The sequence below is a fragment of the Barbatula barbatula genome, assembly GCF_947034865.1.
Source record: "Barbatula barbatula genome assembly, chromosome: 7".
Classification (NCBI taxonomy): Eukaryota; Metazoa; Chordata; class Actinopteri; order Cypriniformes; family Nemacheilidae; genus Barbatula; species Barbatula barbatula.
This window is the reverse complement of record NC_136770.1, coordinates 962,559-976,669: the sequence shown is the minus strand read 5'-3', so window position 1 is coordinate 976,669 and position 14,111 is coordinate 962,559. Positions and strand designations below refer to the sequence as shown.

At 39.8% G+C, this 14,111-nt stretch overlaps 2 protein-coding genes across 2 annotated transcripts; one reads left to right on the top strand and one right to left on the bottom strand.

Annotated features, from left to right (window-relative positions):
• Positions 1-29: 29 nt before the first annotated feature.
• nudt15 (nudix (nucleoside diphosphate linked moiety X)-type motif 15) lies at positions 30-1,843 on the bottom strand (the record flags this gene model as incomplete). Its single annotated transcript, XM_079459978.1, has 3 exons — positions 30-847; positions 1,338-1,534; positions 1,677-1,843. The coding sequence occupies 3 exons, from the start codon at positions 1,841-1,843 to the stop codon at positions 744-746; spliced, it is 468 nt and encodes a 155-aa protein (XP_079316104.1). The 3' UTR covers positions 30-743.
• An 842-nt stretch (positions 1,844-2,685) lies between these two features.
• Positions 2,686-8,792, top strand: sucla2 (succinate-CoA ligase ADP-forming subunit beta). The gene is made up of 11 exons (XM_079459977.1): positions 2,686-2,889; positions 3,774-3,969; positions 4,731-4,830; positions 4,925-5,087; positions 5,283-5,411; positions 5,491-5,629; positions 5,720-5,881; positions 6,137-6,279; positions 6,363-6,483; positions 6,839-6,927; positions 7,325-8,792. The coding sequence occupies exons 1-11, from the start codon at positions 2,806-2,808 to the stop codon at positions 7,397-7,399; spliced, it is 1,401 nt and encodes a 466-aa protein (XP_079316103.1). The 5' UTR covers positions 2,686-2,805; the 3' UTR covers positions 7,400-8,792.
• Positions 8,793-14,111: the final 5,319 nt, after the last annotated feature.

Sequence of the window (14,111 nt, the reverse complement as noted above, 5' to 3'; positions counted from 1 at the left end):
CACGATTTAATAAGCAGAGACGCTTTTCTCCCACCTTTATATCATTTTTATTCAATTTATGAATATGTAACATAAATATATATTTGCGCTGTACTGTGTCTACACGACCAGCAGAGGCGCTGTTTCCACCACCTAATATAATGTTATCGCATCATTTTCATCATTATTCAAGTACAAATTTACATCGAATAGGTATTAAATGTATATTTTCAGAAAGTATTGCAGTATGATTCCAAAAAAATGGATAAGAAAACATATTTCAACGCTTGAAAATGCCTCCCAATATTCATCACTTGCATGTCACGCAGAGTGAAAAATAAATCACCAAGAAACGTAATAGTATTATAACTATAATAAACCTGTGCATGTTTAATCTTTCACATCTATAAAGGTGTGATTACAACACTTAATACGGTATTCAATGACATTTATGCACCTGGCCGACGCTTTTATCCAAAGAGACGTACATTGCATTGTACCATACATCTGTTTCTGACTATGTGCAATCCCCTAAGATCGAACCTGTGACCCTGGCATTGTTAACAGGAAAGCTGATGAATAACGTCAATAGTTGCATCACTCAATCAGAAGACAAATGCATCTCAGTACATGAGGTCAAATATTTCTTGTGAATGATGATTCAGCTCAGAAGAGCCAGCAATGCGTTTTCACTTCAGGCCACCTGACTCTGAATCCGGCGTTAAAACGTGTCAAGGTTAATTTCTTGATGACAGAAAATCCATTTAACTCGTTCTAAATGGCTGGAATCCCTGCCGTCTTAAATCAGCTAACGGCAGGAAAAGCTGTTCTCCTGGTGGAAACTCCTCCCATCGTGTCCATGCCCAACCTAAGACAGTAAAAAACGAGTAGAGCTAAATCAGTTGTATATATGCGTTGAACAAACGATTTATTAAAAACAATGTGGGTAATAGTTTCAGTTCAGCTATACTGTCTTAACAACCCATAACATTCATATTTAATGGTTATTCAGCTACAGTATAGAACAAGTTTATTCTGCTGGCAGATAGACTAACACAGTTCTTGTTTGGTAGGACTTGTTGTAGCAAGTTAGTAACGTAATGGCTTGTAACATTTTTTCACAGGAGACTTAAAAACCTCCAGCCAATTCTTTTGGAAATGGCATTTTTTTCTCATTTTGATTTCGTCAGGATGTAGAATTGATTTACAGAATGGCAATTCAAATAAGTACTGTATGTAATTCACAAATGTTAAGTGTAAAGGTCCAGATTCTTTTCACTGTTATTAACATTCTGTGGGCTACCACTCGAGGCTAAAACTAGATGAGCCATAATACATAAAACAAGAATGTAAGCAACCTTCATTTTTCTCCGGCTCCAGATTGACCGGTTCAGCGGATAAAGACCTGTCCAGCTCTCCCTGCATGAAGATTGTGATATAATGGTAGTTTTCTTCCAGTCGGATGGAGTTGACGACAGATGCGAAGCAGACGTTTTTCAGATAGACACCAGCTTCCTCCATCACCTCTCTCTGTGCGCAGTCCTCCCACGTTTCTCTGATTAATACGCAGTGGAATCATTTATTTATTGTCTCCAGTTTACATATTTACGTAGGTAAATGTAGTGTAAGTATTTACAGCAATATCTTATTACTGTAGAAAAGGCCGCAGTGATGTACTTTAGTGATAATAAACGTACCCAAATTCAATGTGACCTCCCGGTAACTGGTATTTACCTTTTCCCACGACGCTTTTTCTTTTTCCTAACAGAAAGCATCCCGGTTTGCCGGAATCTGTCACAAGTACCCCAAGTCCCACTCCAGGACGTCTGGGGATGGGTTTGCCATTTTGAACCACCTCAGACATGATAAATAAGCTGTGATGAAAGAGACAGAGTTGATAAACGGTACTTTGTGTCTTTATGGTTTTAACAAGAATCCAAAAGTGTTTGGTCGGTAAATCCATTTGCCTTTATCGTATTTACTTGAAGACCTCCAGTGTAATAAATAAATAAACCACCAGGAGATGCTGACATGAGATATTATTTTACTAGAATAATTGGATTTATTATATAAAACACCATGTAGTGTGTTTTACCCTGTCTTGGGTTTTTCGTTTTCCCCCTGTAAAGCTGCTTTGGAACAATGCAAATTGTGAAAGGCGCTATATAAATAAAATTGAATTGTACACTGTCAGTAAATATAATGAACAATGACTGATTTCAGTTCTTAAAATGTTCAATTTAGTTGTTGGAGTTTTGCATTAGCAGAACAGAGCACAAGGCCATGTGTTCGATAACCTTGAATGCAATAAAGTGCTAAATGTGCCAAATTTATGTACGTTTTAATTTCCATTTGCATTGAGATCTTGGTGCAAACCTTACAATCCCAAGAACCAACTGCAATTCCATCGTAAGCCACTAGAGGTTCACAAGCCCTAAAAGTGTAGTGCTGCCTTAAAAGGTCAAATTAAAAGAGGTCTATACGGTGTTGACCAGATAACCATTGTATACTGCATGTATGTTGTATATGTTTATGACTATATGTGACAAATAAAACGTGCATTTTGGGGCACCATTAGCATCGCATCGGTGAACCACATCAGATTAAAACTTACCTAGATCTAACTCCTCAGATGAATCTACTAACAAATTGTAAACATAACAGAATGTATTTTCCAATAAAGCGAGCAAATCCCGATCACGAGCAACACACGTGTCGATATGAATGAAAGCGCAGCAGCGGCCAGCGTGAGTGAGCCGTGGCGTACGTCATCGCGCATGCGCGTCACGTCGCTTGTTTTCAGCTGCGCCGTTAGACCAGAGCAACATGGCGACGTCCCTGATCTGCGGCCGGTTGTCCGCTGGACTGAGAAACTCCGGCTCTAGGACGACTTTAAGCTCGGCAGCGAAGGTTCGTTTTGTGCACATATATTATGTAACTATATCGTGTTACATTACGGCATTTGTCCCTTTTTTGGTTCCCTTTAAATGACACAAAACAGTAGTTTTGGGTTTGACATTAGCCTCCAGGCTAACAGCCTGTCATTATTATTGATGCCTCCGCTAGCATGTCAATTCATTATGAACTCAGTTTATAATCTAGTTAAAATGAATTATTGGGGGGTTTAGTGGCTCCTATGTGTGTATATGTTTGAGATAAACACTGTTGTCATTATGGGTTTATTAACTTACTGCGCTTTGACCTACTTGGACCTATAAACAGCCTCTCGGTTTCGGTTCAGTGTTTCTGTCCACCGTTAGTCCAGCAGGTTTATTCCAGAAACATCACTTTGATGTTACCAATGGTTGGTTTATGGACTTGGAAAAAGTTTAAATTTGTCTACAGATGGTTAGAGGTGTGCTGGTGTAAATATGTGAATGTATTTATTATTTAATTTAATACGAAGCTGTGAACCATGTCTTGCCTTAAGGGTGTAATGAAAAAAAGTGGTCCCAAATCTATTCATAAATTCACAAATATCTCCTCTTTGCTCATTTCTCATCAAGGAATTTGTGCGGGTCACCCTTGTGCCCTTGCGAGTTTTATCTTAATACTTGCATGTAAGTCTCTACGGTCAATGAACATGATGCAGCTGTTATAGTCAGCATAACTCACAAATGACTTGAAAAAAAACAAAGCGAAAATCCTTTTCCTTGTAAACCTCCAATCACTGTTCTTGTTTCCATTAACCCAACTACAAAGGGAACTATTTGCTATGTAGACATGACTATGGCTTTGTGTACCTTGGCACTAGTTGGATCTAGTTAGTATTTGTCATTTTACTCCATTTCCAGGTGCTCGGTGGGACATCGGTTCTTTTTGGTAACCATGGAAACCAGCCGTCTCCAATGCTGTGTGGGCAGCAGCAGAGAAACCTCTCTCTGCATGAGTACATGAGCATCGGGCTCCTGAAAGAGGCGGGCATCTCTGTGCCCGAGGGTATGGTGGCCAGCTCGCCCGAAGAGGCGTATGCTGTTGCCAAACAGATCGGTAAGAACAGATCAACACATGCTGACTTATATTCTCAATGTGGCGCAGGCTGCATCCGCAGTTTTACCCTGACGTAAACAAAAGATCCTTTCCTGTGATTAACCTATGTTTTAGTCTGAGACGTGCTGTGTGTGTGTGTGTGTGTTTTCTGTGCTATTCTCTCACACGCTGAAATCTAAACATAGATTTGTGGCACCATTGGAGAATGTGACGGCTCAAACCCTTAATCTGAGTGTCAGCATACAGGCCGCATCTGCACAGAGCCGTGACAGACAGGCAGAGCTGTGTGCCGGAATAAAGCAGACTCGGGTTTCGCTAGCAATTAAGACTGAGGAACATGAATAATGGGTTTTCTGTGACCCACACGGCCCGATCTGTGTCCTGGAAACTGTTGTGGACTTCTGTCAGACTGAACATTTTCTGTTGTGTTCTGAATTATAGGAACAGGACTGGAAACTGAGGGTTTGTTGCAAAACATGGGAATATTTACACATGCAACAAAAATTGCAACATTGACTTCAAATATCCAGTTCCACTAAATCAAACCCAACACTTCAAAGGCCAAAAAGAAACTTCCCCTTTCCAGTTCTCCAACAGCTCACATATATTATAATTGTGTCATTTTTGATTTCCATAAAATGCATTAAATGTCCTGAAATGCAAATAAAAGTGGAAGGTTCTCAATCTATATTGACTGAATTATAAAAAAGACCAGACGGTTCACGCTGTTCTTCTCACCTTTATTTCTTTTCCCCTCTCAGGTTCTAAAGATCTGGTGGTGAAAGCGCAAGTGTTGGCTGGAGGTCGAGGCAAAGGCTCTTTTGAAGGAGGATTGAAGGGTGGAGTCAGAATTGTTTACTCGTGAGTATCCCTCGCTTCTTCCTATATCGTTACTTGATTACTCTTATGTTTTCTTTATTTCCTCAGTGTTTACGTCTTTATCTCTGTCTCTCAGGCCAGAAGAAGCGAGGGACATCTCCTCTAGGATGATTGGAAAGAAGCTGTACACTAAGCAGACGGGTGAGGCGGGCCGCATCTGTAACCAGGTGTTCATCTGCGAGCGCAGGTACCCGCGCAGAGAGTATTATTTCGCCATCACCATGGAGAGATCATTTCAGGTCAGAGTTCACTCACTATGCTATTCCCACTTATATAACAATATGTCTGTTAATACCAAATCTAAGTAGATTTCAAATGGCAGATCACCGTCTTGCAGTTAGCATGATGGACAGCAGAGGGCGAGAGAGAGAGGAGTTTTCCTTCTGTTCTAGCCTGCAATGTCCTCTGAAAGTTGGGTGACATGGTATTTGCAGGGCCCCGTGCTGATTGGCAGTTCTCAGGGGGGCGTGAACATCGAAGATGTGGCTGCGGAGAATCCCGACGCCATCGTGAAAGAGCCCATCGACATCATTGACGGGATAAAGATAGAACAGGCCATAAAGGTACGATGTTTCTGTAGGACTAAATCGACAACTGTGGCCATCATGCGACTCAATTTACATCAACATGTGCTTCGCTCAGGTGGCGGAGAAGATGGGTTTTCCTCCCGCGCTGATCAATGAAGCTGCAGAAAACATGTTGAAGCTCTATGATGTGTTTTTAAAGTATGATGCATCTATGTTGGAGATCAACCCAATGGTTGAAGACTCATCCGGCATCGGTATCCTAAACCTACACCTTCTGTTATGTGTCTCTTTGCATAATCCCTGCGGAGTATCCAGTGGTTTTAAAAGCTCTTTTATATTCGCAGTGATGTGTATGGATGCCAAGATCAACTTTGACACAAACGCTGCCTATAGACAGAAGAAAGTGTTCGACATGCGGGACTGGAGCCAAGAGGACACCAGAGACAGGGAGGCAGCCAAAGCAGATCTCAACTACATCGGCCTGGATGGCACTATCGGCTGTCTGGGTCAGTGAAATAAACCTCAAGCTTCCTTTAGAGAATATTATCGGCATCGACTTAAGTCATAAGTTTGCATACACCTTGAAGAATAAAAATAGCATTTTGGTGGTTTTAGTAGCACACTGAATAAGCCATTTCACATACGCTTTTGTTATTTTGTCCTATGAGACACATGTAAAGAGTTTTCTGCCTTTCACAAACATTTTGCAATATTTTTGTAAACCCAGTGAAATATCAGATGATATTTTTGTCTGTGTTTAGTCAATGGTGCTGGACTTGCTATGGCCACCATGGACATCATCAAACTGCACGGTGGAATTCCCGCCAACTTTCTGGATGTAGGGGGCGGAGCCACAGCACATCAGGTGACGGAGGCCTTCAAGCTCATCACCTCTGATAAGAAGGTAAGGTCAAAATTCACTAACCATAGTTAGGTCATGTTTTGAAATGTACAAAATCTATAAGACATGCTTGCTTTTTTCAACAGGTTCAGGCCATTTTGGTAAACATTTTCGGGGGCATCATGAGGTGTGATGTCATCGCCCAGGGCATCATCATGGCAGTCACTGACCTAGACCTGAAAATCCCCATCGTGGTGCGGTTACAAGGTGAGCGAGAGACAGATGGACCAAATAAATCTCAGAAAGATTTATGTTTGCAGGCGAGTTTGATTTATGAAGCGAGAGGGGGATAAATTGAAGGGTGCTGATCTGATGAATTGTCTCATTTCTTGTTCTCAAAGGCTGCGAGTAGCCGTAGGGTTTCATTAAAATATCACATAAACCGTAAAGAAACGCGCATCAAAGCTGTGGCTTTGCAGTTAAAGTTTGTGTGTGAAATTTAGCGGCATCTAGTAGTAAAGTTGAGAAATGCAATAGATCCTCCAACATATTACACACTGGATCTTTAACACACATTCTTTAGACACATTGAGGTTCTCACATCTTATCCTCTGATCTTCAGGAACACGTGTGGATGATGCTAAAGCTCTGATCGCCTCCAGTCCTCTAAAGATCCTGGCCTGTGACGATCTGGATGAGGCAGCCAAAATGGTGCGTTGATTTTGTTTCTGTTCATTAACCCAAGCAAACGGAAACTAAGCGAAAATGCTGAGATGAAGAACAAAGAAATCTACACAACACACTTCTTCAGCAATCAGATTGATAAGATAAGCAAAGATGAGGGTTTGAAGGAACAGCACAACTGGAAAAACTGTGTCGTCATGTTCAGGTTAATTTAAACCGATATAATGTTTCCTGTGGAACGTGTTTTATCATAGTGTTCACCGTTCCCTTTTTCACACAAAAAATGATTTGGTCGTCTTACAGTAGTTCTGTGTGATTACTGTTGTTATTTTTAATTTCCATAATCAGCCCTCGTCAACAAGGTCATGATGTATTTTTGTTAAATGTCTTTTAACTGGTTCATCTTCATCTCTTGTTTCTCTAGGTTGTAAAGCTTTCTGAAATTGTGTCGTTGGCCAAGGAGGCCCAGGTTGACGTCAAGTTCCAGCTGCCCATTTAACAGAACAATCCCACAAACCACAGCACCATTTTAACCATCTTCTATAAACTGAATCCTGTCTCAGACCTCCAAGAGAGTTCTTCACAGCCCTGTGTCACGATCCGGCTTCTGTCAGTTTTTGTCTTCCCGCGGTTCCCCTCCTTCAGTTTCACCAGCGTTTACAGAAAGTAAAGGCTCACGTGTGTGCATGTTACCGCTTCCATTCACCCCAGCCCATGGAACATCTCCGCTAGCATACTGTGGGTTATTCTGGTCGCGCTGGTTTAGATGGGGGTCAGTGTTGCTGCCTACTGTAAACTGTTGTTTATTTTGTCAATTGTTTCCTTCAGTGGAGAATGTATTTATGTGGGACTGTATTTATACTGTCGAAACGGGGATCTCACTCTTTGGATATAGAACGTCTCTGGCACACTTATACACAGTATACATAAAAGAAAAACCCACTCCCTTCTCTCTCTCTCTCTCTCTCTCTCGCCCTCCCTTCCTCTGCTTTCCGTCGGGAACATGTGTCGCTGCAGGACGTCCTCTTTGTTCTCCTGAAGAGAAATGCACCATTTCCCTTTCAAACAAACGCACAAGCACTCGTAGGGAATATGTGTGTGCTATTGGTGTGAAATAGAGCCGCCTGCGCTGCAGAGAAACAATAAAAAAGCACTCAAAACGTCTCTGAGGATGGTGTCATTGTCTGTTTTTGAAATGTCAAGCTTTGAAAATACTTTCGTTTGCATGCGTATTTTGTAGTAAGAATCCAACTTCTGGTGTTAAGAAAGAACAATGAAACCTGGAGAGGACTGTCTGTATCCAAACTGGACCGATTAACTCTTGGAGGTCTGGTGTCCTATAGAATTTACATTCAGTCCTTAAAGGGGCAGTTCACCCAAAAATGAAAATATTGTCATCATTTTCTCACCATGAAGTTGTTGCAAAAATGTTTTGTTTTTGTAAGAAATATATTTGGTAGTCAATGATGCCCCAGAAATGTCAGTTGCTAACACTCTTCCAAATATCTTCCTTTGTGTTCAACCAAACAAAGAAATGTATTCAGGTTTTGAACTTGAGGGCGAGTAAATCTCGACTGTTTTTGGGTGAACTTTCAGAGTTGCAGGACAGTTGAGTTCAATGGCAGTTTTTTCCTGAATGTTGAAAGAAAATCTATGTTTTAAAATGTCAAAAGGTTGCATGTCCATATTATGTAGCGACCATAAGTATATACAAATAAAAATATTTACAGTTGGGCAAATCGACAAAGGTGAAGCTCAAACAGCATGCGTGTTGTGGTTTCATCTCAATTGATGTGTGAATCACCAGTATATTTTCATTTAGGTTAGACGGTACTTCATCTTTAGTATGTTAGTTGATCCTTCATTCTAAAATAAAAATCTATCATGAATTACTCCAGATTTATTATTATATTATCCAGATTATTTTTGGGTGGAGTGTCTCCTTTAGGCCTGTCGCTAATGTACATCTTAATATTGAAAAGAGATCATAGCATGACTTTTGTTTGTTCATAAATATAAGAGAATCAACTCAACCGTCCTTTTCTTTCACGAAGAGGTGATGTGGACAGTCCCACGTGTGAACTCACATCATACCATGTCATAATTATTATGTCATAATTATTATCATAATTTTGAAGCAAAATGGCTACAAAAAATCTAATCCCATATCAGTCCACGCAGACAATAAGGTTTTGTGCGAAACCTCGCCTGAACCCTTGGTAAATTGTTTATTTGCAGAGAACTTGTAGTTGATTTGTGGTAAACAAACCCGTTTGCTGCAAATGTTTGCCACAAGTAGATCTTCACTCTTGGCAATATTTATTCATTCTACTGAACCCTTTCAATCGGCAGATTTTTGTTTGAATGTTTTTCTCAGCTCTTTGGGTTGCGGTCCGGATGCTGATGTGGCATTTTTGACCTCTTCGGGTGTTCGGCAGCATCTCGCTGTAAACCAAAGTCAATGTTCACCTCAGTGAAAATGAAATGTGCATAATTTCCCTTCTCGCCGCAGGCTCCTTCATATTCACCTGTTTATTTTTGGTGAAGTGAAGTCCCTCTGAGTTTTGAGTCTGATGTGCCCCTCCGGCTGAAATTATCTTCAGCATTTTGAGTTGAACTTCTCCAGGGCTCTGCCTGTGAACTCACTGGAACTAAGTTGAAATGACACTCTGGAACATTTTGGGTGAGATTTGCATTTGCCTATGGAAGGCAGTTTAAACAACTCGTATAATATCAGAATGTGTCATTTAGGCTTTCAAATGGATGAATTATTTTATGAATAGATCTGCGTCTCACCCGACTCTCTCTCTCTCTCTCTCTCTCTCTCTCTGTCTCTCTCTCTGTCTCTCTCTCTGTCTCTCTCTCTGTCTCTCTCTCTGTGTCTCTCTCTCTCTCTCTCTCTCTCTCTCTCTCTCTCTCTCTCTCCAAAGCTATATGACCTATTCTCCTTATTTTCCCCCTGGCCTTTTCTCAATCCATTTCTTCCTCTTCGCTCTCATTAGTTCAGCCGCTGTGACAGGGATTCATAAATCTTCGGGTGATAGAGGTTAGCCGGTGCTCACAAACCTGATGCTCTCTGTCAGATTCAACATGTCAGCCAAATAAGGAGTGCGATGCTGCAAAAGCTCCATCTTTGAAAACACACAGGGATGGAGTTATTGAGAAATGATATAGATTGTTTTGATATAAACACTCAGCTGACAGCTCGTCGTAGATTGTGACTTGAAGGCAATCCTTGTTTGTCAATAATAAGGAGATGAAGTGATGCGAGTCTTCAACAAACTTGTTCACCAGTTCAGAGATGATGCTCTGTTACCTTGGTAACCGTCCATCGCAGCCCCGTTTCCCACCCCACACAGTGTTGTTCTAGGGGTGTCAATTATTTTTATCTGCGTTTTGTCCTTTCCTCCTCTGACTGTTCTATATCTAATGTAGCTTACAGTGTGTTTTTTTAAAGGACACTGCGTTGTTATGCCAGATAACATGAACACATATTGTATTACATCAAAGGGAAGGTTTCCAGAAAATGAAAATTCTTTCATCATTTACTCATGTTTTTTTAAACCTGTTTGAGTTTGTAGAACACAAAAGAAGATATTCTGAAGAACATTGATAACCGGTCAACACCGAATGCCATTGTACGAACACAAAACCCTCGAGACATTTCTCATATCAATATCTCCTTTTGTGTTCCCCTGACGAAAGAGTCTCATACAGATTAACAACCACATGAGAGAGAATAAATGATGACAGGATTCTCTTTATCATCTCTAAATGCACAAACAAAACAGAACTGTTCTTTAAATTCATTGTTCAATTTAGAAAAGCCTGTAGTCGAACGTATTGTATTGTAAAATCTCTTTTAATATTCCACTACTGAGAAGAATGGGTTAAAGTCATTTGCTCTTGCGATAGGCTTCTGTTTTTGATCAGTGTTCTGCTTTTTTCCAAACCTCCAGAAAGCTTCTCCATCTGAAACGTTTCATTTTAGTTTTGTATTATTGACATTTTTTAAATTCTTTCAGATCGTTAGATGGAATGCTCAGACATTTAATACCTCCGGAGATTTGCTGAAGTTCTCAGTTGTTTCATTTTAGCATCAGCTTAGTCGCCGATGATTGGTCTGAAATTGCTCGGGGAAATAAAAGCAGGAAGAAATGAGAGTGTGATTGTTGAAACACATGAAAAGTCTTGATGTGTGAAATGAATGTGGATTGTAGAGGTGAAATCATCTGGATTTGAGTAAATGTGATCTTCACTAATATTGACTTTTGATTGCAGACAAGACAAATCTGAGCTCAGTTTGACTCACTGTCGGGATCTCTAATGACAGACACATTTAACTCTTTTTCACATGAGAAATATCTGAAAACACTTCTGCTGTGTGTGTGTGTGTGTGTGTGTGTTAGTCCCTAGTGAGTCTAATCTCTTAAAGCAATCTTCCTCATACAGTAAGTTAATATAATGGTGTGTGATTGTAATGTGATTGAGGGCTTGTATCTGTGTACACATGGGATGTGTTAATTGCTTTCTATGAAGTCTTTTATCAGTGAAATGAGATCCAGCAGTCTCCCCGGCAGGCACAGGGTTCTGCTGACTCTCAGAAATGTGTGTTTGTACACGAGCTCCATATATCTGTGACTGTGAGAGCACGGCAGAGATTCATGAGCAATACATCTGAAATTAGAGCAAGCTTCTATATCATACATGTGGCGTATGGAAAACAAGAACAGTCCTTATTGTAAATAAAGACCTACGTCTCGAATGGGTGTTGCTGATTGATCCAAGCTCAACAATATAAGATTTCATATTGTCCTTTATCTTTTAAAACAAACAGTCATAGTGTCGTAGTACGTATACCGTAGCTTAAGGAATCCAACGGTCTTCCCGTTTTTACAAATACTAACAAATCTTCATTTCTGAACACATGTTTGGCGTTCAGATATGAAGGAAGGTCCATATAATTTTGTACAAACTTCTGTTGGATCCCAATGTTAATGTTGTGGTTGTTTATTTGAAACATTATTTTTAACAAAATTGTGTTTATTTTAACATACTTTCAGTCTGATCATAATTTATCGAGGGTCAGTTCAGCTCGGATTATTAAAACCGTATCGTGGGTGCGTATGAATGGGAATATTTCATTCAATTACATTCAAGTTTAATGTAGCGCTTGTTTCTCTACAGAAAACACATTCTAGAACAAACAACAGACACATGATAAATAGTCTGGAAATAAAGACTAAATAAATCATTAAAAACAGGAATAATGAGTGATTTCATAATGCACTTCATTTCAGAATATGTGGTATCATCAAATGAGTTCGTCCAATATAAAATGACAGCAGGAACTATCTGTCCTAAAACAATAAGGGTCATTGTATCTATCTGGAACATAGTTTTCTTACGTACGTGCGTTTAATTGAAATTGCATGAAACTGACATTTCCTGAGAAATCCAAACCAATAGCTCAATTTATGGATGATTATTATCATTAAGCTTACTGTCAGTTTTGAACACAGATTGTTTATGTACTTGCTTAACATCTGAATTTTCTTTCTTTCTTACCTACAAAAAAGTTTTGCACCTTTAGTATGACTAAGCCTTAACTAACTTAAATGGACTTTATGAAAAATCCCTACAACAAATGATAAACTTTGTGAGGCCTGGAGTTTCATCAGTAGAGTCCGAGCTGTAATGACCCGTCCAGTCCAGGCTGATTTCCAGACCTCCAGAGGTTGAACACTGATGGGCTTCATAATCACAGATGTGTGTGTGTGTGCAGGACAACCTGAAGCACATCTCAGTGTCCTTGTGTGCTACTGCTCCCAGGTGAGCAATTACAGCACACACACAAACATCCGCCGAGTGTGTGAAAGAGGATCAGTCTGTCTGGCACAGGAGAAATCCATCATTTATATGGACGCAGGCAGACAGGGAAGGAAGGTTTTTTAAGCACTCTGTCCTTTACGGTTTGGACAGATCTCTTCTTCTGCTGTTTGACCTCTTCTCACCCCCCCACATATCTCATCTGTCCTTCAAATTTAGATTTTTTTTTCACATCTTCTACCGGCTCCATGCAGAGGTCATTCTATAGATTTCCTGCTATTCCGTGTCAGTTTTTTAAACAGATCCGTTGTTTATCCAGCCTCTCTGTCCTCATATTTTCCTTAATCCTCCCTCTTTTTTACTGCTCATCCTTTTCTCATCTATTTCAAGACCTCTCACCCAACATTACCTCAATCTATCTCTCCAAATCTTGCCTGGAGGAAGAAGTATCTCATTTTTCCGCATTTTTAATAAAAGTGTGAATATATTCTTGGAATATATTAAATATTGATAATTCCTGATGTGTATTAATATTGCATTATTAATATCCTGTGATGGCAGAGATCTTCCGGGGAGATGTATCGATTCACCTGGATGATTCTTTTGGGAGAGGAAGGGCATTTGTGAAACACCTTTGGCTGGACGGCATGTATTCAATGGGACATTTTGTGAATACTTGTTTAGTTAGAAACACAGTTTCCCTGGTAAAAAGGACTCTAGGGAGAAAGAGAATGATACTTGGATGTTACATGTAATTTTTTGGATTGAGGTGAGAAGGTACTTTTTTATTCTGATTATAAAACATTTCATTTCTAATAATTCATTCAAATTGATCTTTTTTCACATTAAAGTTTAATTTTATTTAATTGTAACACAGATAATGTAGGTTGTCAATTAAGTGTAATAAACTTTATTAGAAAACATCACATTTCTCCAAATTCAAAAGAAATTTAATTTCACATAGTTAACTGCACTTAGCAAAAATTCCTGAAACACAATGTAAACAACGTTGTTATTTCTTTGTAAATATTTGCTCTTTTTCCCAAGTTGTTCATGAAAATGCATTTAAGTTCAAAAGGTAAAATGGAACGGGACATGGAAAAAGAAATTCCTCCTTTTGGTTTTCTTTCCGAACTATTTGTTTGAAATTCGGTGTAAATGCGTGTGTGAATAAATGGGATCACATGTCTCCGTCGAAGCAGTGAAGGGACGACTCAGAGGCATGTCTTCCTGGAGAGAGCTCAAACAGTCTGGCTTCACTTACGCCTTCTAAAGAGAACTATGTCCAGAGAGAGAGAGAGAGAGAGAGAGAGAGAGAGAGAGAGAGAGAGAGAGAGAGAGAGAGAGAGAGAGAGAGAGAGAGAGAGAGAGAAGGAGAGAGA

Coding starts and splice junctions, on each gene's coding strand:
- sucla2 (XM_079459977.1), top strand. CDS start 2,806: ATGGCGACGTCCCTGATCTGCGGCCGGTTGTCCGCTGGACTGAGAAAC. Junction 5,412..5,490: donor AGATAGAACAGGCCATAAAG/GTACGATGTTTC, acceptor TGCTTCGCTCAG/GTGGCGGAGAAGATGGGTTT. Junction 5,882..6,136: donor TGGCACTATCGGCTGTCTGG/GTCAGTGAAATA, acceptor GTCTGTGTTTAG/TCAATGGTGCTGGACTTGCT.